The 22,254-nt window shown below is 37.7% G+C and overlaps 1 protein-coding gene across 35 annotated transcripts in view; it reads right to left on the bottom strand.

Annotated features, from left to right (window-relative positions):
- Positions 1–506: 506 nt before the first annotated feature.
- NRXN1 (neurexin 1) overlaps positions 507–22,254 on the bottom strand; it is a 1,247,328-nt gene continuing 1,225,580 nt past the window's right edge. For all 35 annotated transcript variants that reach the window (XM_045979150.1, XM_045979153.1, XM_045979171.1 and 32 more), the window contains one exon: positions 507–3,981. In XM_045979150.1, the coding sequence (XP_045835106.1) occupies positions 3,674–3,981 (308 nt within the window). In that variant the 3' untranslated portion in view covers positions 507–3,673. The remainder of the gene's footprint in view (positions 3,982–22,254) is intronic.

Below are 22,254 nucleotides of genomic sequence, written 5' to 3'. Positions count from 1 at the left end.
TCGGGACTCCAGGATCATGACCTGAGCCGACGGGCAGTTGCTTAACCAACGGAGCCACCCGGGTGCCCTACCCTTAATTTACTAATGTGAAAAGTGAGAGAAATGAGGTAACTCGTAGCTAGTAAATGATAGTATTGGAGTTTAACCACAGATTTACTTGAATTATTCTGCTTTTTATAGAGAAAATTGTATGTATGAAAACAGCATCTTCATGTTGTTCTTAACTACTTTTTATGAGTTTGCAGTTTCCTGGACAGCAAGAGGAACAGATGTAAACAAAGTACATTTCATGGCTGTATCTTTAAGTCTATGAATGTAGATGAACTTAATGAATGTTAAACTCCAGAAATATAGAGGCAGTATTCTTCCCCTGCTTGTCTAAAGGGCAGGTTTTCCTTTCACACTCAGTCTTCCTTAGGGGCCACATTGTCCCAAAATGGTGCCGCATATATATATATATATATATATATATATATATATATATATTTAAATCAATAAATCCACAGTTGTATTAAGAAACATTTTATTAACAAAACAGTAAATTCCACTTGCTTAGCATTTCCAATAATGGATAAATTGGCCTTGCAACAGAAAACAAAACAAAACAAAACCCTTAGCTACCCAATCACACAAAGTACTAGAAGGGTAGGGTTATGTGGCCTTCCTTTGATGTCTTGGGGACTGACCACCTCACACATTATTGTAGTATTTGTGTTTGTTTGTTTGTTTGTTTTTAAAGGCAACACATTACATGGATAAAAAAGAAGCATACTCAATCAGAAAAGTTACAGTCTAGACATGTAATCAAACTTATGCCAGGTACTGTGAAATCCTGTTGACTGCAAACTATTCATGGAACCCGGATACATTTGGTATGAAGATACTTAGGATCTTATTCATGTCTTTTTTTTCTCTCTAGCTCATGTTCCTCTCTTTTCTTTTTCCATTCAAAAAGAAAGAAAGAAGAAAAAAAGAAAAAAATTGCTAGATTTTGTGTAGGCCAATAACATTAGAAGTATTTTTACTGACAATATTAGATTACATCATTGCATGAAATTTTAAAATTTATGCTGGAAAGAAACAATGAAATCAATCTCAAACAACATGCTTCATAGATATACTGCTTAAAAATACCATTATTTATTTTCTATCAGATCTTGGAATCTTTCCAGATGGAGACTAGTTCAAGTTCAGTAGATCATATGGAAAAGCAACTGTTTCTTTTTAAAACCTCAAGATGTAAATTAGTGGTTTCATATTTACCTTCTTATTTCACTGGCTTTCCCTGAGTAAGACTGAATGAGAGGAAAAAAAAAAAAAAGACATGAATTCTTGAAGCTAGCAACTTAAAAAAAAGAAGAAAATCTGAAACACAAGATATGGATACTAAATTTTAGTTTTAAACCTCTACTTTCTGGGTCATGAAAAGCCTTTAAGACTTTTCACACACCACAATTACTTGGCAACCATAGATAGTGGTGATTTGCTATAAATTATACATATTTCTAAGGTGCTGTATGTCTGAAATCCAGGCCACTTCTTGGATTTTTTCATCATCTAAAGTATCACAAAAGATGTTTTGCATTTTTTTGCCTTGCTGATTAAAGCTAATTGTAAAGGTATTCTCTTTTATGAAATCTAATATCATTCATTTAGGAGATGTTAAAGTAATGCGACCAATTTTTACTGAGGCATCACCTTCCAATCTAATAATGCATTTCCTTTGCATTGCCTGCTCATATTAATAATTTATTGCTATGAACATCGTTGATACAATATGCAAAAACAAGTGTATAATCTATACTTTTCTACTACTTAATGTGTGTTAAACTAAAACTATATTTAATGGTATATACGTAAAACCAGAGAAGTTAAAATACGGTCAATAATAAACAAATAATGATTTTTTTAGATGGATAGTAATACAGAATCAAAAATTACTGAAAATACTCTTAGTTGAGAAAATGTTTACTTTCCAAAGTGTTCATCATGCATATCAGGTTCAGAGAATATATATATATATATATATATATATATATATATATATGAAATTTTATTGGAAACAAAGTTTTTAATTGCAGCAGCCAGGGTTAAGGTATAGATTAACCAATTTTTCTTCTGTAACCTCCCTTACATAATGGTTCATATTCATGCAGCAATATACCAGTGATATTCTATTTGATAAGAAAAGGTTCCATTTCATTAGGGACTAAAATATTCTCAGGGTTTCTTGAGAGCATGATCTCAATGAAGCAAATCACCCCATTTGTCATCAATACCTTGGCACAACTATCTTCCTTCCTTCCTGCTTTTCAATTTGTCAGTAAACATTTGCTGTTACATATATGCTCGGGTTTTCCATCATATCTGATGGATTCCTCTGGATTGGTTGTGTGTGTGTGTGTGTGTGTGTGTGTGTGTGTGTGTGATTGTAAATGATGAAACTATGTGGAAAATGTGAGTATTGGGGGGAGAAAAGAAGATTATAAGATACATATGTATATATTTTACCTTCTAATTCACACCTTCATACAAATACTAAAACTTAATTGCAACAGAATGAAAGCTGTACATGTTAGAAAAAAAAAGTAGCTGAGTCTTTTTATATACATTCATACATATCTTCCTTAGAATAAACACTACATTGTAATTTTTTTAAAAAAGTAAGTAACTGTGGCAATTTATAATGGTGGCAAAAAAAAAAAAACCAACCCTGAAATAATTGTTGCTCTGATGTCATAAAACTCCCTATACTTAGCAACACTTATAACATTGAATTTACCAAAAATGGCTGAAGAGCAGAGATATATTTTGCATTTTCTATACAACAGGCTATAAAACGTCACTTATCACAGTCCAGAAAGCACACAGAGATGGATTTTATATAAACATATGTAATAACATATTAAGCGTGCATGAAAATTTCCCAGTGATTGCATCTATGCCCTCTTGGTTTTTTGTTTGTTTGTTTTTAAATTTTAGTGTGAAATGTGCCTTATATTTCACATTGTTGAAAATAAGGCCTCCATACTTTTTTCCCTCACAACCAGAAAGGGGCTTTTGAATGTGTTCCTACACGAGTCTTCAAAAAAGCCAGCACTTTGTTTCAGATGCAAGTTCCAACCACCGCTCCAGTTGCGCCAGGTGGCAAACCCAAAGGTTGGCAGGTTGGGTCATTCAAAATGACACAGTCTTCTCTGGCAATCGGACTAACTGACTTCTCAGGAAAGCGCTAGCACTTTGGCTAAATCCAGGATCATAGGTAGCTTCTTTTTTTTTTTTTTTTTTTTTTTTTTTTTTGTGGTGTGTGTTGTGTTTTTGTGTTGTGCCTTGATGTTGTAATACTCCTTTGCTTTATGAATGCGTGCGGTCATCACTGTCTTTTAGGAATGTTCCAGCAACATAAAGACAGGCAGAGTAAATGAAAACACTGTGGATGTTAGGGAATTTATTGGCCCCTGTTTTGTTTTTTGTTTTTTTTTTTTTCCTTTCTTTTTTGGAGAAACAAGAGCATGAGATACTTTTTATTTTTTAAAAACAGTCTTTCCTTCCTGATTGCATTCCCTGTCTTCTTTTGTATGTGCTTCGTAAAAAGGAAAGTAAATAAGTTTATATTATGTCTCAGATAAAATGAAGACTATTTCTATACAAGGGTCTTTTTAAGATCTTGGGATCAGACGTAATACTCTTTATCCTTGTTTTTCTTATTTTTGTTGGCGCTTTTCGCACTGCTGGGTTGTTTCTCCTTTACGACAGCCCCATTGGACTGTGCTGAGTTACTGATGTAGTTTCGACTCTCATCCACATGGTATGAGCCTTCATCCCGGTTCCTGTACTTGTACATGGCATAGAGGAGGATGAGGATGCACAGGGCGGCAGCAGCTACTATCCCCACCACCATGCCCGTGGTGCTGCTGGACTCCCGGATCACTTCTGCTGAGCCTGGGTAGGGCTCTCTCCCGCCTGCTCGGGTTGGGTTAGCTGTAGGAAAGAGGGTGAGAAAAACAGCATGATTACTGAGTTCACTGAACCCCCGAGAGCTATATTAACATTCACCATCTATTTCCATGCCTAATGGAATAACAGCTACTGCTTTAGGAAAAGTCTACTGCTGCTAAAGGTAGCAATCCCTATGCCTCGTGGTCACAAAAAACTAGGGACTATGAATCAAAGGACTTGGGGAGAGATTTGTCTCCATCTGTTCTTTATCACAGATCAGTTTCGTTAACAAGATTTTGTAAGTGCAGCCCCAAATAAGCTTCATGTAGCTCTTAAGGGCTACGTTGATGTGTCAGGTGAAAAATCATAAAGCCAACATGGTAAATAAAATTATAATGACCCTATGTTATAATATCAGAGAGTATTAATTTAGCAATCAAATTGCTGTTCATACAGAACACTAGGGTTAACTCTAGACTCTGAATTATGATAGCTGAACTTAGTATTACTTTAGAAATCATACTGCCTCCTACACTAATGAATACGGTATTGAACAATAGGATAATCCAGGCATTCTGAAGACTTCTCTCACTCCTTTGTAAAAGCATGATTTTAGTCACATCTTTACAAACTAAAACAAAACTGAATAGTTTTGGAGTTTTATTTATTCATATAAGTATATATGCATCGCTGGTCCATTAGCAGTGGTTGGGTGGCCACCAAAACTAAACTTGGGAAGGCGAAGTAGGAAAATTCTTTTTTCTCAGTTTTACAGACTTTCTAAATTGGGTATAAGTCAAAATTCAGTACTTAATAGATAATAATGAATAAAGGACTGGATAGCCTACTTTTCTTCAACTGGCAAAATTCTCTTTCAAGTCTTTCCCAAGTATAAATAAAGCTCTTCCATGGATATAAGAAATGGATTACAGGGTTCATTAATGTCTTCTCCAGGGCACAGTCAGGCACTGAAAGTGATGAAAGATGAAGAGAAAAAGTCCTGGGATTTAATTTGTGAACAGGAGCTGGGGGGCAGGGAGAAACTCTTTTTCTTTACAAAATTAACTGTTTTGGGGGGGGGGGATTTTTAAAATAGGAACTGTACAGAGATAAAAATCTATCCTATCTTTGACTCTCAGGTCACTATTTCTCTATGGATTGTGTTTTCTTTCTCTGAATCTCTGTCTTCTCCTTCATCTTACAGAAAAAAATTACTTTTCAGGTGTAGTGAATTAATGCTGTAATTTTCAAAATATTTTTTGCAAATTATACAGAATGAATTAAAGATTGTATACATATCAGACATATAGGTATGTGTATATAAATGGGGTATGTGTTTATACAGAAATCGAACAGTTCAAGACTAAAACTGTGCTTTTTACTATTATTAAATATCATTCAGTAGCTATTTTTTAATATTTCTACAAAAGTTCCTATTAAATATTGGTAGTCATTTACCAGCTATAGCTCTGTATTGCCTTGTAGCCATTTTTCAAACTTCACCAAGATTTCTTCTGCATCATGGGGGAGTGTCTTGCTGTCACTTTCCTTTCCTTCCCCAAATAAAGCCTTACACATAGAGCCACTGACAAAGTAACAGTTCTCAGGCTCAAAGCAACAATGCGCTGTGTTCTGGAGCTGTAAAATGTATCTGAAACATTTCAATGCTAGGTCACTGCTGAGTTTACAAAAGCCCATGTAATGTTGTTGAATCAAGAGCCTTGTTGTTGCTTCTGTGGCCAAGGGGGAAGGAGACAAAGACTATAATCCACGGCGTTTGATTACAGGAAATTAATTTCTTCTTAAAAAGAATAGAACCTACTGCAGGAACTCTGTCACTCCCTCACAAACCAAAGACAGCGCCTGCTCTTTCAAAGACAGCCATCTTTGCCCAGGTCTGCCAATTAGCTCCGCTGCGAACTTTCACTGAAGGACAACTTGTTACTTGCTCATTTGTGGATCGCTCTTTTAGCATGGTGTCTTCACGCTAAAGGAAGGGTTTTATTTAAATGGTACTTAAATCTTTTCCCCCATCCTGATGGAATGTCTTTATTTTAAACATTTTTCATAATGATCTCACTTTGTCAGAGAAGAATGGAGAGAATGGATATAAAACCCTAATCATATAGTTCATGCTAAGAAGACTTGAGAATTTTAATGAAATGTTCTGTACGTTCATTTTTTTTTTCTAGCTAGGAACCGGTATCATAAACGGACTATTTTATCCAAGAATTTTAATCTTATTTTTATCTGCTCTAATATTTCTAATATTTCTAATATAATAATATATTTTCACAACAACCATGTAAGTAGCACAACAACAACAAGTTGATGTTAAAATTAGAGTGAGATGCAAAGACCAAAGCAAAGCCTCAATTTTGCCATACAGGCATTTGATAAACATCTCCTATTTAAGGAAAATACTCGCCTTTTTTTTGCAACTCCAGCCAAAATGTTGCTTAAGTCACATGCAGGACTAAAAATATCTCTGTAACCCACATGTAAATAAAGATTCTAAGTATCATTTTTTAAAAATAACCGACCAAAAAATGCCAAAACCCAGCGATGAAACACTTTATCCTTTTTTCCCCCGATTCACATTTAAAAATTAATAACTACCACAGGTATTATTATAGGTCTGTTTGCAATATATAGTTGCTTCCATATCTCACTGATTATTTAATGATTTTTTTTTTCTGTTTTTGCTTTACATCTGAAGGTAAGTGACATTTTTCTTAACCTTTGTGCTAAGATCAGAAGTATTTATACACCAAAGACATCTCTCCCAGATGTGCAATAAAAGGCTAGAGAAATATGGGGTGCCTGGGTAGCTCAGTTTGTTACGCTTCTGACTCTTGGTTTTGGCTCGGGTCATGATCTCAGGGTCCTGGGATTCAGCCTCACGCTGGGCTCCCTGCTCAGCACAGAGACTAGTCTTCCCTCTCCCCCTCTCTCTGTTCCTACAGCTTTCCCCCACTCTTTCTCTCTCAGATAAATAAATAACATCTTTTTTTAAAAAAAGACTAGAGAAATTTAAAGATATTTATAAATTATACATGTGGTTTCACTTATTAATGGTTTATTTTGATGCTTGCTGGAAAACTTTTGAGGAAATTTCATATTAACTCAAATGTAGAGAATAGTAAAAATGGCCAAAAAAGCTAAATGTTTTCTTACATAATTTGGTGAAAATTTATATCAAAAAGGAAACAGAGTCATCTCTTAACCCTTTGTAGCAATAAGAAAAAAGGAATTTGATCAGACAGATCCATATGCAATTTTTTTATTTCAAGCACTTCAGAATTTTGCATTCCCTTCACACTCCATAATACATGAAATCAAGACATTTTAAATAAATATGACAACCTAAATATGTTTTCTCAGCAGTGCTAAAAACCAAACAAATGAACTACAGTTTACTTTCACTCTATCTACCTTTCCCTGTCCCAGCATGTGATGAGAACACTTTCAGAACAGGTAAGGGAGAGTCAAGGAGGGAGCTGAGAGAATGGAATACGTACACATTAGGGGTAAGTCCGTCAATGGTCAAAAGCTAGCAGACTTTGGGTGAAACTAAGCTAAACGGACCAGATGTACAGAGAGCCCAGGTCAATGGAAAACTTGAGCAGGACCAGGGATGAGTACTGAATAAGCCAGAGCACCTAAGGGTCCTTTCTCCTGACTGAAAACAGGCAAGTAAGCGTCCAGCTGCGGGGGTGACACACATATTTTGATTTGAGGCTTAGGTTGGAAGCCAAAGAGAGAGAGAGAGAGAGAAAGAAAAAGAGTAGATGAAATATCCTAAGTGCTCATTTATACCCTATTTCAATGATTCATAAAGTAGGAAAGTGTCATGAATGATACACAATTTATGTGAACACTAAAACAACAGATGATTATCCTCCTGTGTCATTCACGCCCATCATCATGTAACCCTCAGAGGCCCCTGGAATAGAATAAACTACAAGGTCTGCTACCTGTGGGGGGGAGCACGTCCACACACCTGAAGGGCAGTATGAAGGCTTCTGGTACCGCCTAAATGATTCCGAAGCTACTGACTGCACCGGCAAGGACAAAGAGCAGTCAAAAGGGTTATAGCCTCTTTCACAGAAGCTACTGTTCAGATAAATGGCTGTGAAAGTATTCCTCAGACCCAGAGATGGGTAAACAGTGCTATCTTAGAGGACAGATAAAAACTGATTTTTAATTCTCTCTTTATCTCTGTCAAATATTTGGTAAGATCTGACGGTCTCTTTCAGAAGCCATCTACATAGTCTGCTTTGGCCCAGATTCAAGAATCCTGTATGTCAGCTCTATGTATTTCCTTGTTTTTCACTGTCTGATTAATACCGTGATTATTTAGGCAGGCACAGTGTTTCAAGTATTAGGACCCTAATTAAAGTGGTTCCACACTATACCCTAACCCAGTTTATTCATATGAGATAATAATTCATTGTGGAAAACGTTCAGCGCGAAAGACACATGCCCGTGCCTTGTCATATAAAAAGAATAAAAATGTATTTGTTACTTTCCCAAGAAATTTAAAAATGAAATATTTAAAATTTTAGCTTCTCCATAACTTTGCTGAGGTAGTTATTTTAAACTACCACAACAGGAAGAGAAATTGTCCTGATGTATGTTCTTTCTTTATTTTTGACAGCCTTTGGCACTACATCTGTGCAAGAACATCATTTCCCCAAGTAAGAACTCATTTAGAGCCAGTTAAAAACACATGGGACAAACATGCTCAAGTGACACATGAGGCTATGGCAGGGGACAGAAAGAAAAACGACGTTTTGTGGCAGGCCTCCCTCCTCACCAGTTCCTCGGACCCTCTGCCAGCAAACCCTTTGCTCCTCTCTGCTCCCCCTTCTACTTCTTCCCCTCTCTACCTCTTCCGGGTGGCCCTCTCCCAGCTCATGACTTGTCTTTGAAAATGGCCTTCGGAGAGCATAACGGGTCAGCAAGGTGTTCAATGAGTGATAAAACCTATTGCCAACCTCCTAATTTCAAATCACAATACAAAAGAGTCTTTACTGGCAAACAAACAAAACAAAAAAAAGTCTAAATGTGATTGTTTCACTGGAACATAGTCTTTGTGTTTCATATTGGAATGGCTTACCTTATCATTTAACCTTCTAAATTTGTTTACAGAATAAAATTATATACGTTATCACAATAAATGCTCTTCTATTATGAATTTTAAAAACTTTGGTTAGGCCGATGGGGATGTGTAGGGCACATTGAGTCATCACGCTTTGCACTGGAACCTGTATTTATCAGCTTGCCACTGTCAGATTGTATCTAGTCATAACCTTAGTTTAGGCAAATGGGGAATATAAAGCCCACATTTACTTAGCAAGAGGATTCAACTGAAGCTCTAAAATAACATTGCATTCTGGAAGGTAAATTTTTGAACATTAGCCAGTTTTTCCAAAGAGGCTTCACTCTGCAATGGAAAGTGTCTGGCATCCTTTGGTTATTCTCTCTGAGACTGGAAAAACAGCAATCAGATATTGTTATGAAAAAATAAAACGCTCTTGATTTATGTTCTTAAAATACTTTTCGAGAAATGATGTTTAAAACCCTAATTCCTATCACATAAAATGAAGGTTGGGTGGGTGGTGGGACCTTATATTTCCATTGGTGAGTTCACCAAGGCAATAAACATGCTATCTGATGCTCTTTTTATCACTCAAATTGTCATTTTTATGAAACTATTTTGTATACTTGGATGAGCTGTTCTTTCACTGTAACCTTATTATATTTATGTTGTTTCCAAACTTAGCTTTGTAGGGTAAGATTATAGTTTCTAGGCAATTCTTATTGTTGGTTTTATTTCTTCAATATAGACTCTTTGTATAGAGGTATGTCATCAACCATGACCCTATGACATCAAGGATGAAGCAAGAATTTCACTATATACTGATGACAATGAAAATTCTGCTTTTGAGTTTGAAGGAAAAAATATAAGAGACTTCCAATTTAAAATGGTATCATAATGATAAAATGATAAAAATTGACTAAAATGATAAGAAACGATAAATGATTAAAAAAACAGAATATGAGCTATATATTTCAGATCAGGAGGGGTGTATAAAGGATTATAAAATGCCATAATGCTCAACATATATCATCCTGCCACCTGGAATTGTTAGATATCCTATCTTACAATATCCTTTTCAAAAATTATTGGCAAGATGCATTTATTGAATTTTTTTTCTAAGAGTCTTTGACCAGTCTTTCTGGTTTTATCATGAAGTAAAAGTGATCAATTTTAAATTTCTGTCTCCACCCCATGTAGGAAAAAGCTGCCCCAAATGATCTCATTAGGACAGAGCACTGTACTGTGTTTAATAGATGTAGAAATTATTATAATTCTAGGTTAGTCTTGAAAATGGTTTCAGATTTATCGGGATGATTTGATTTTTCCAGTACCCAGTTTCATTAATACTGTGAAAAGAAAATTGGAATTGTAGGCTCCTGGGGTGTTTGTAAATTGAGATTAGCACAGTTTTGTCCCTCATCTCCAGAAAAATAAAGTTTATTATTTTTCTGCCTCTGTGCTTCAACAGAACCTGGGTCAGAAGAAACAATCATGATGCAATCCCTCGAAAGGATGCACGTTTAAATGCCACAGCTGCAGGAAAGCAGGTAGGCAAAGATTTGTATGCATGAACTACTTTCAACTCACACTGTAGTTTTTTGAAAGGCGATGAATGCTGGATGTTTCAAATCCCTCCCATTTTCCCTTGCCATCAACTCCACCCATGCTTTGCATACTCAGAAGTTTGCTCATGCAGGTCAGACAAAAGGCTTGAGGGAGGACATGTCTGACGTGTCTCAGCCCTTCTAATAAAATGGAGATTCAGAAAGAACTTGGAAATCAATAAGCCTTTGCTACCTGTGTGGCTGCTTGGCCTAACATCTTCCTCTTTCAAAGACACAAAGGCACCTGCGTGAAGGGATATACAGAGGACACCCCTGGGGGATTGAGAGATTATCTTCACCAGAGATCTCGGTATGACATGGGAGGGTATGCTAGCTTCAGAAAAACTCATCCTGTGCCTGGAGGACAGGAAGCACCAACTAGGAAAAGCTACTACCTCAAATGATAGCACATGGGACTAAAAAGGCAAGGGACAATCATACCCTGTATGACTTTGGTCACAGTGAAAACTAATAGAGCAATACACACATTCTCCCTCATCTCTGGGAGAAGTCAGAGGATCATGGCCTTTACAGAAGCCTGCTCTTCAATCACAGAATACTTTGTAAACTGTGCGTCTATAGCTTAGACATCCAGTCTTCATAAACTTTAACATGGTCATTGTGCCCATAAGGTTTTATCCAAACCCTTGAAAGTGTTAAGGTATTTACTGAAGTATCAGACCTTCATGGTCTGCCCACAGCTACCTACTCAAAGTTGTCTTCACTTTCTCTCAGAGAAATTTTGCAGAGAAATCTGCAGTCATAATTTTATTGCTGTCCCTCGTTTCCACAGGTCAATAAAATTCTACCTACATGCCTGGCTCACATGATCTTTCTCATCGTGCCTGGCTCAATACTACTTATTCCTCAAAACTAGCTTACTGCTCCATCTTTTGTGAAGTTTCTTAAGAATATTCACTCCTTTGGTCAACTAAAACATGGCGAACCAGAGTTATGTCCGAAAGACTGTGTTAGGTCCTCGGGGTAGAGTGGATAACCATACACACTTGACACTGCCTTCATGGACCTGCAGTATTCCACTCAGAATTACACAGTTAAACTTAAAGCAACAGCCGGAACATGTGTGATGAAAGAAAAGGCTAGTACCATGCAAGAGTAGAACAAGGGTTTCTGATTTAGACTGGAGAGTCGGAAAGACCTGACTTGGCGACATTTATGCTGACACATGGAAAAGGTTTGGAGACTAGACAAGTGAAACGTGGGCAAAAGAGTCTTCTAGTCAGGAGGATTGAGGAAGAATGACCTTGTGGAAAGAAAGCTTGTTTTTCAGAAACGTAACAAAAACCAGAATGGCTGTAGCACAGTGAACGTTGGGGGAGGGTGAGAAGAAATTTGAAGGTGGATATAAAACTTAACATACGGATTATAGGTCATACAATGAAGCCATACATGATGAGATCAGCATATCTGACTTCACAAAAAGCAACAATTTTATTGGGAAAAGGAGTCACTAACCAAGTGAAAATGCAAATGAAGAGGACAGGAAAGATATGTGTCGCATATATAACACACTAAGAGTTAATACCTCTAAAATACAAGGAGCATATATCAAGTGACATGAAAAAGACCAAATAATCCATATAAGAATGGACAAAAATGCACAGAGGCAAGCAGAGAACAGAATATCCAAATGGGTGATTAAATGTAGGACAAGATGCCCGATTTCACTAGAATAGAAGTCAAAATAAAATAAAGAGTTTTTTTTTAAACAAAACTAGATGAATAAAAAAAAAGAAATAGTGATAATGTGGTAAACATATTTTTTTTGGGAAATGGGCAATACTGCTGGTGAGAATATGAGTTCTTCAATCATTTTTAGGAAGTAATCTAATAATACCTCCTAAAATTTTAAAAAGATTAAATTGCAGTGGATGATGGGTACATGTGAGCTCATTATGCAGCTCTCTAACTTATTATATGCTTGAAATTTACAAAGACACAAGTTAAAAAAATACACAAATATTTTAATCAAGCAACGTCAGTTTGGGGAATATAGTCTACATAATTAAATATACCAGCATATAAATATATATATATACAGAATGTTTGCTATAATGCTATGAGAAGAAAAAAGTGTAAAAACTTAAGAGTTTGATAACAAGGCTATGGTTGAATAAATTCAGCACACCCATAGTCTAGACTTTATGAGCACTGAAAATAGGAGTTAGAGTCAAATCTGTCAACCTGAAACATGTCCATAATATATTAGTAAAGGAGAAAAGCTAGTTTAATTCATATAGCATGCTTCTACTTCTGTATGGCAAGAAAGAAGAACAACCCTATTATTTGTATGTTTTTAATAGGAACATGGTGAAAGATATATGAAAGATTCATGTCAAATTGTTACCATTGGTTAACATATGAAGATGGAAAAAGCGGGCGTGGGGGGAATAAAACCAAGTAGAAAAAGCTATCTAAAATTTTTCAACAAATGTTTATTGAGTAACAACAATTTACCATGTACCATATTCGATGTTGATGATATCAAGGTACTTAAGACAGCTGTGGGTCTATATTAGTGTATTAGAAATATAACAGAAAATATAAGAAGACAAGACGATTTTAAAATTAAAAAATTCAGTAACAGAAGTCGGCACAATATTTGGTACTAAGAGAGATAATAATGAGGAGGCTTTAGAAAGCCTCTCAGAGTAGAAGGTATTTGAATGGAGACTTAAAGAAGAATGATCCAGGTTTCTATTTTGAACTCTGGAAAGCCACTGATGGTAAAGAAGGAAAACTGAGATAGAATGGCCTGAAGCTGCGAGAACAGGATCAAGACGATGTATGGGGGGATTTGTAGGAAACCTGCATTCATCCCAATCTTCCCTCAACCATATAGGACAACCTCCATTTTGGTGTGAAGCCCACACCATTGTGAAAGCTTACTTAAACGTTTCATTTCTGTTGGGTTGATTCTTTGCTTCCAGACCGTGTAGCTAGGCCTTTGATAGCTTCCTGTCATCCTGTCTGTCTTTTCTACCACTTCCCTCACCACATCTAACGAAGACGGCACACACCTGCCACAGAATGTGTATTTTCTGACTGACTAGAGGAAGAGATTTTGGTTAAGTCCATTTCAGGAGTAGACTGGGGTGAATTTAACCATTAAGGAAACGTGAGAGACCTCTGATTTCAGAGGTAATAAACAGGTGGGCAAAACACTGGCGGTGAGATCTTAAGTATTCCCTCAATGCTTCCCTAACTTCCAGCCTCTTCAGTATCTTCAGTAAAACGAGGAAATAGGATATTTATCTCATGAAATGAGAAAGCACTTCTCCTGTGCTTAGGAAAATTGGGACCAATTTATATCAATGCAAGTATCCTATCTGCATTTATTTTCCCTATGCCTCCAAGTAATAAGCCACTTATTTCCCATGACTAAGTCACTAAGTTATTTAAAGTCAACCAAGTTAAAAGTCTCCAGTTTGGTTGTCTTATTTACATCATCTGACACCCATAGCACTGCAAATAATTGAGAGCTAATTTGGAGCTCTTTTCTCAAAATAAGCAGAATAGTTGCAGAAGTTTCTAGGGTACTTTTCAAGACTGCTTCTACTGGAAAGGAAGCTGAAAAGAGCCTTATCAGTCAGGACAAACTTCCTATCATTGTTAAGCAAAAGAAAAGCCATCTAGGCAATAATTGAGAAAATCAGCTTCAAAGCTAGGAATCTGGGGGCTCCTGGGTGGCTCAATGGGTTAAAGCCTCTGCCTTCAGCTCAGGTCATGATCCCAGGGTCCTGGGATCCAGCCCCACATCCATCGGGCTCTCTGCTCAGGGGGGAGCCTGCTTCCTCCTCTCTCTCTGCCTGCTTCTCTGCCTACTTGTGATCTCTGTCTGTCAAATAAATAAATGAAATCTTTAAAAAAAAAAAAACCTAGGGAACCTGGAGAGACTTGGTTTTTCATCAAAATGTATTAAATTCCAGAAAATGCCAGAAGAGCTATATTTTGAAATGTAGATTATATTCTCCATTACTGAGTTTTACTCAACTATACTCTTCAATAGCAAAATATCTTCCTTTTCTGGTCGCTCAGTGACTAAAACACCTAGGAATACATACACTCAGAAATCACTTTTCTTGGGGTGCCTGGGTGGCTCAGTCATTAAGCGTCTGCTTTTGGCTCAGGTCATGATCTTAGAGATGCTGGGATCAAGCCCTGCATGGGACTCCCTGCTCAGCAAGGTGTCTGCTTCTCCCTCTCCCACTCCCCCTGCTTGCGTTCTCTCTCTCCCTGTGACTCTCTCTGTCAAGTAAATAAATAAAATCTTTTAAAAAAAATCAGTTTTCTTAACATGCATTTCACTTTTTCACATATAGAAAGGTCAACAACCAATCTACAAAACCTGAAAGGATTCATTCCAAAGAATCTTCAAGCCTGGAACTAGGTTAGGAAGAACCTGGTTTATTGGAAGACAAAAATGGCACCAAGACTGTAAGTGGAGTAGTGAGGAATGTGTGTGTGCGCGCGCATATGTGTGCGAGTGAATACTGCAGCCCTACTTCCAGTTCTCGGACAGAAGGTGCTGGTCATGGTTTTTTGTTTTTGTTTTGTTCTGTTTTTTTACAATTTACATGTTAAGTCAGGGCATTGAAGAGCTCATGGTGTTATTTTACTTAAGTATATTGTGTTATCAAAGCACGCTTTCTTAATTTCCCTCCAAATATTGCACAGATTTACCTTTAGTAGATACATTTTCACATGACATAATTGTCAACTGATGCTCAGTGTAGCTACTCTGCCTTCTCACTCCCTCTGAGGCTTAAGTTCCTTTTCTTATTTTATGGAGTTAACAACTATTACCTTTGCTGAATTATTAGTATATGGTAGGCTCTGTGCTGTGCCTATAGATACACGTTATCTAACCTATGCCTCAGAACAACTCTGTGATGTAGATGTTACCACTGTTTGACAGGAAAGGAAACTGAGTCTCAATGAGATATCCAGTCTTCTTGTTGTTGTTGTTGTTATTTAGTCTTCACGAGTAGCAAAGACAAAATTCAAACTCAAGGCTACAGCTATTATCACTTTATACATTCAGTATGTCTGCATTTAGGACCACGGTACAATTTGTTAGTATTTTCCAGGTCATCCTTTCCCGTAGAACTGAACAGTTATTCTTTTCTGCATAGCGGTCCAGTTCTACCCCTTCCAACGCCACTCTACTGCGCCTACTGCCATCTCTCTGTCAATTCTGGCAAAAGGAGTTTGTACCGTGCAGAATCCTAGGAAAGCAGTGGCGAGGGTAAGAAGAATATTGGTCCCTGGGTTCTAGCCCACGTACTACACCTGACTTGTGAAGTGACTCTTAACAATTCACGATCCCCTGTTAACATTTTTTCATTACAAACATCATAGTGGTACATTATTTACCTCCCAAGGTGCCCAGGAATGTCAGATTGGGTAGAATAATAAGTGTGAAAGCACTCAGAGAAGGATCAAGTATGATATAAAAACAAAGATAGTCTGATGATCCTCCCTGTGTCTTCCACACAACAGGTGTGGAATCCACAATATTACGGCACGCCATGGCTAGGTCAGCCGTGATGTTGACCGCTTAGGACATTATCTTCTCGGGGGTCACTGCAGTCAGGGACTTGCCTAACGTGCACGGAGGGGCTGTGAATTCAAGTGACAGAAAGATCACCTAACTTGCCAGGCATGTTGATTCGGGCCCTTAACTGTCATGCTGCATGTGGAGCTCATTTCCATTTATCTGGGAAACATTCTATTGTCACGGATCAGTGTTCCCTGGTGCCCATGGTTGGAGTGCATTAAATTTCTCCCTCTTTCAGAATTTCATTATGGTATTTTATATTTTTAGGTATCATGAATCAATCATCTCCGAGCACTCTTTAGTCATCACTGACAGCAAGGCTTCTTGTCGTGGAAATAATGGCTCTTCTGATGAGGTATTAGGTTTCTTTCTAAAATTGTTAGGTCGTTCTTTGTTCTTCCTTCCTTTCCTGCTCTGGAATCCTGTGGTGTACTCGGAATGAAATACAGGGTAGGATTTCTAGCCCCGCTGTTGCTGGGGGCTAGGTGCACTGCTCCTTGGCCAGGGTCCCTGCACCCCGTCTACATACTACGTAAGTCCAGGTCATTCTGGGTCCCAGAGCAGTATATAATTTTCCTGATTTAACACTGGGTCTACTCACTTTGGGTGATCATCTTCATATTCCTGCCAGAAAGCTACTGCTGTCTCACTTTTCATTTGTTGGAAAAAGATCACATTCTTTTTGGTAAAGTGTAAGAGCTGAGGTGAAAGATGAGCCAGGTTCTCCACTGAGCTCCTCAGAAGAAAGCACGTCAAGCCTAGAGCTGGGAACTATGGAAGGGAGGCCCTCCAACATGGGGGGTGGAGGGGGGGAGGGTTGTGGAGCATGTGGTGCTGTGGCTGGTTAGGTCACGTCGCCCTGTCTTCCTGGATGCCTTAGGAGGAAGGGCAGGCAGATCACCAGCACAGGCAGGAAGGCTAATCACTGCTTCTCTCAAGAGCTCAGCAGGGCAGAGACCTGCAATTTTTTTCCTCCAAAAATAAGAATAGCAGTTGATATGTGCTCTCTTCCCATCCTTACAACCTCAATTTATCCCAACTGACTTGTCTTCCTGGTTTCAGAGTGGCTACTGAGAAGTTTTGTGCTAATAGAATTCAGAAACACTTTTTTAAACTTTCTAGGTGTTAAAGTGCCAATTACTAACATTTCTCCTTCTTACCAGGGGATATACGTTTATTTCCATTTATAAGATGGTTTACTCCTCAATTAATAAAAGTTAGTTTATATAATCAAAGGTTCTAGGTGGCAGGCTGAATGCGAAATGCTCTCCATGCTGTGTCTTTTATCAGCACAACAATGTCATCAGTATTTACCATTAGTCACACCATTTTGCAGGTGCAAAAAGTCAAGTACACAGAGGTTCAGTGCTTTGTTTCTGACTACACAGCAAGTGGCTAAATTCAGACACCCTGACTTCCAAAGTTTGGTCAAGGAAATGGGAGATTTTAGTGTGCTCCTAGATGTGATACTTTTCTTTCTACTCGTTTTCTTCCTTGGATGGCCTCTGTCTGTATTGCCATCTTCAATACACCCTTTTATAACCTGAAAAATTAATAAAGTCTTGTCTTTCCTATTTTGTTACCAATGCCAGGAGTCTTATAACACTGAGGTTGGGATGACAGTGATTCAATCAACAGTCCAATGACAGGGAGGAGACCTGCAGACTCAAGTCTAGTGTAGCATTTGCTGCTCCTTGGAGCATATGAACCAACAGAGAAAGCATATGGCTCTTCACAGAGGCAGCATGTCCTGTCATGTGGTATTATTCAGAACATGCTGGGTCACCACTGATATCGTTTGAGGAAAAGTACTTAATAAAATACCAAGAAAATTCCACAGGAAACCAATTCTATTACCAAAACAGATATTTGATAAAAATCACAAGAAAACATGATTTCATTCCTCCCGGATTTCCTATTCCCATAAGAGATGGACTTACTCTCTATTTTGCGGAACCTATACCCTGTTTCTTCCTTCAGGTGAATATTTTAAAATGGTGAATATTTAAAAAATGAAAACAAAGGCTCTTATGGTATTTTAGCATTTTCTAATAAGGGCCTCTGATATGAACAGTTATTAGTGTTTCAAGGTGGGATACATGTAGATTGATTAAGAATTTATTGTGTACTCATTATTGAATAGATTTTTCTGTTACTCAATATAAGAAGGTTCTGTATTAGCAGCCATGTACTCTTTGCAGACTTTTAAGCAAAGTATGCTTAATCTAACATAACAAACTCATTCATCTCTTAAGTAATAATTATAAGCAGCTAATCATGTGTTAGTTAAGATGTTGGAATAGAGCCTGCTCTCTCTAACCTCAGTAGGGACCGTAGCTCATTTCTTTACTCAGATCATATCTGTATGCCTTATGAGGGCCTTACCAGAAGACAGGATAAAGCATCTACTGGCAGGAAACCAATGCCAGCAGCAACAGGTCCTCCATTCATCAGTGGGTTTTGTTTTGTTTATTTTTTTCAAAGATTTTATTTATTTATTTGATAGACAGGGATTACAATAGTCAGAGAGGCAGGCAGGGAGAGAGGAGGAAGCAGGTTCCCCGATGAGCAGAGAGCCCAATGCGGGCTCGATCCTAGGACCCTGAGACCATGACCTGAGCCGAAGGCAGAGGCTTTAACTCACTGAGTCACCCAGGCACCCCCATCAGTGGGTTTATTATCATTATTTGTTATATCCTCAGTATGCGCCAGGCACTCTGTTAATCACTCTGTATGTGTCATATTCTTTCAATCTTGTAATAACTCCATTCTCCCCATTTTACAGACTGGAAAATTGAGTGTCAGAGAGACTAAGTCACTTTCCCAAGACCAGGAAGGGATGCAACTTGAACTTATTCTATCTGACTCCAAAGGGACAGCTAGAACTAATATTCACTCCCCGTTGCATATCACAATGCTTAAAAATGCTCTTAAGAGCTTTTCTAATGTGTGACAATGATCCATTCTATTTTGTTTAACAAAAAAAATCCAGTGGCACCTGTCAGTCAGTTAAGCATCTGCCCTGGGCTCATGTTATGATCCCAGAGTCCAGGGATGGAACCCCATATCAGGCTCCATACTTACTGGGGACGCTGCTTCTCCTTCTGCTACCCTCCTCCCTCATTCTCTCTCTCTCTAATAAATACATAAAATTAAAAAAAAATTCCAAAATCACAGAAAGGTTAAAATAGTTCACATTGAAAAAAGTTGTGTTCTGAAAACAAATAAAAATCACCTTTTATTACTTTGTTTCCTACTGGTTTCCTGGTAGGAACTAATTTTGGTGAATGAAATTCAAAGGTGAAAGGTGGACTCACCTTCATTGACCAAGACCTGAATATCCCCCATGACCTGACCAAACTTTAGACAGGTTTTCTTCCTGCCTCTGGGCTCCTGGCCTCCCTTTCTTTTGTGCATTTACTTTAGAAAACTTGTAATTTCAATTTTCTTCTCTGCCCCTTTGATATGTAAGTATTTTAAAAAGCCTCTTGCTAGTGTTAGAACCCAGGATTCTTTTTCTCAAGGACCCAAGAGCTGTCCCTTTGAAATATAACCTTCAAGGGTGATAACTCTTCATCTCCCAATTTCTGTGGGAAGTTAGGAGCCTACCTTGGAGCAGGAGTTGTAACACCACCTCCGGTCATGAAGATATTTGAAGGAAAAGGATTACTATTCCTTTGGGTGAAGCCATTTAGCAAAACACAGGTGGTCTACGATCCTTCCATGGAAGCTCTTACAAACTCTCCGGTCTTCTTTTTTTCAGTAGAGTTGAGTTTGAGGTGAGCTCTGGTTGAGTTCTGGCCTCCATGTATTACAATAATCTTGAATAAATCTTCCTTGCCTATTTAATTTGCCCCATGTAATTTTTGTTTTGATATTGTTGCTCTCAGAAGAACATGGGAAAAGTGAGTATAAATGATGTCTAATGACTTTCTTCTGTTTTAACCATACAGCATTCAGTTTTGTTCTAGTTTTCTGGACAATTAAATTGACATGGGGAAAAAAAATGATTCCTGCACCAGAATGTTATACACTGAATGCCTACTAGACCATTAGTGCCCCAAATCCAGGTGCTTGTCCTGCCCCTTTATGATTAGCTGGGCCCTGACTCTATATGATTGGCTCTCAGTGTGGCCTGGTGCTTAGGAGATACTCTAGATGTTTCCAAAAATGAAGTCCTAATTATTGCTGTTTTTTTGGCTACAGCACAAAATTTCCATTTTAACAGCAATGTATTGGCTATTATGGCTAATTAAACTTGCTTTTGAATAATTGCATAATACATACACAAAATTTAAATGTAGCACAAAATTATCTTCTAATCAGGCTCCAAAAATATGATCTAATAAGTGATATATTCCTTAAATGATTGTGATTACTTATTTAATGAAAAGATGCGCCTTGTTCAGTATACATATCTTTATTCCTTAATGTGGTTAATGGGATCACTTCAATAGAAATCCTTTGATCTTTTCTCAAAATAGCGCACTGGAAAGCCACTCAAAATTGCATGGTAATTGCAGCAAATTTAGCCTAATGAATAGTAATACATGTAAAGGACCTTTTGCCATCAAATTTAAATTTCTGCCAGCCATGGAATTATTTAAATGAACATTTAAAAAATTAATCCTATATTTGTGAGGTGCCTGAATTCTAGAACAATCTTCTGCATTCCAAGAAATTAAAAGCTCACCTTTTCTAAATTCGAGAGTGTACAAACTCTCTTATCTTACAGAAAGTAACTTAATCTCTCTCAGTCTCCCTAGCTATGAAAATACTTCACAGTTTTGTAAAATAATGAAATATAATGTTTATGAAGTACTAAGAACAATGACAAACAGTATAAATCTTCACTAAAGACTGGTTATTAATGTTATCTATCATTATTTGTATAACCTGAGCCCCAATCAATGTGATGTCACTGCTGGGCAATCAACAGGTATTCTCTGAGGGGCTGTCCTGATTACCTTATCCCCATTAGTTCAGCAAATGCTGTAGAGATGGCCACAAAAATGACAATCCTTTTCCTCTATAACTGCTTCGATTTTTTTGTTAGTTAGTAAGCTTTCCTTTTTTTCATTTAAAAACAGTTTGATCTGAAAGTGGCCCCATATCCCATTAGCTCCCCCTCCACCCCCACCCACAAATAGAAAGAGCACAGACAACTCATTCTAAACATTATAAATTTACGAGGAGATTGTCCTTCCTAAGTGGGATCCCAGGAAACAGGAAGCCGGTCCTGTTTCCTGTGTAACAAATGACAATTTAGAGTTACTCATTGGGAAGCTCCCACACCAACGAGCTTCGTTATCTTCATTTATAGTCTCAGCCTTAGGTATAGTCTTAGATGTCATCTCCTCTAATTTATTCCGGAGTTTGGAGAAAGGGGTCTGTTTAGAAGAGGGCCTCAAAACTAAGATGCACAGGCAGGCTTAAGGACCATTTTGGAACATGAAGTGGTTTGCAGGGCTGCCATTTTGTCAGCTTACTAAGTGAATCAAAAACATAAGATTTCAAAGAAATCTGTTTTACAAAGCCTTCTGTTCATGTGGAAAAAAAAAGTCTTAGAAAATATGTATATTCACATAATACAAACTGTAATAACAGCAAACATTCATATAGCATGTATTACGAACAAGACACCATTCTACAACATGTTTTCCACATATTAATTCACTTAATCTAACAACCATATCTCTGGGTTCAGAGAAAAGCACAGAAATTGCAAGTCTTTTTTTGAGAAGTGTGAAGAAAAAGTCATCCACTTGTCCCATGTCCAGGCTGCTGAAACCGGGCATTTTAGGGCAATGGCGGCCTGTGACCTAGTTGCTTCATTCCAAAAGTTGGGGTTCAATTAGACCTCCTAAATTGTATAGCCACACTCTCATATCCTCAAACACTAAATTTATACCAATGTGAAGCTGTCACCCAACACTAACCACGCAGGCCGGTGTGGCTGGAGTCAAGTTTAATTGAGTTCCATGTGTTCTCACCCAGGGGGTTGCTCCCGATCCAGTTTCAAC

The sequence above is a fragment of the Meles meles genome, chromosome 15, assembly GCF_922984935.1.
Source record: "Meles meles chromosome 15, mMelMel3.1 paternal haplotype, whole genome shotgun sequence".
NCBI lineage: Eukaryota > Metazoa > Chordata > Mammalia > Carnivora > Mustelidae > Meles > Meles meles.
This window is presented reverse-complemented; position numbering and strand designations above follow the sequence as displayed.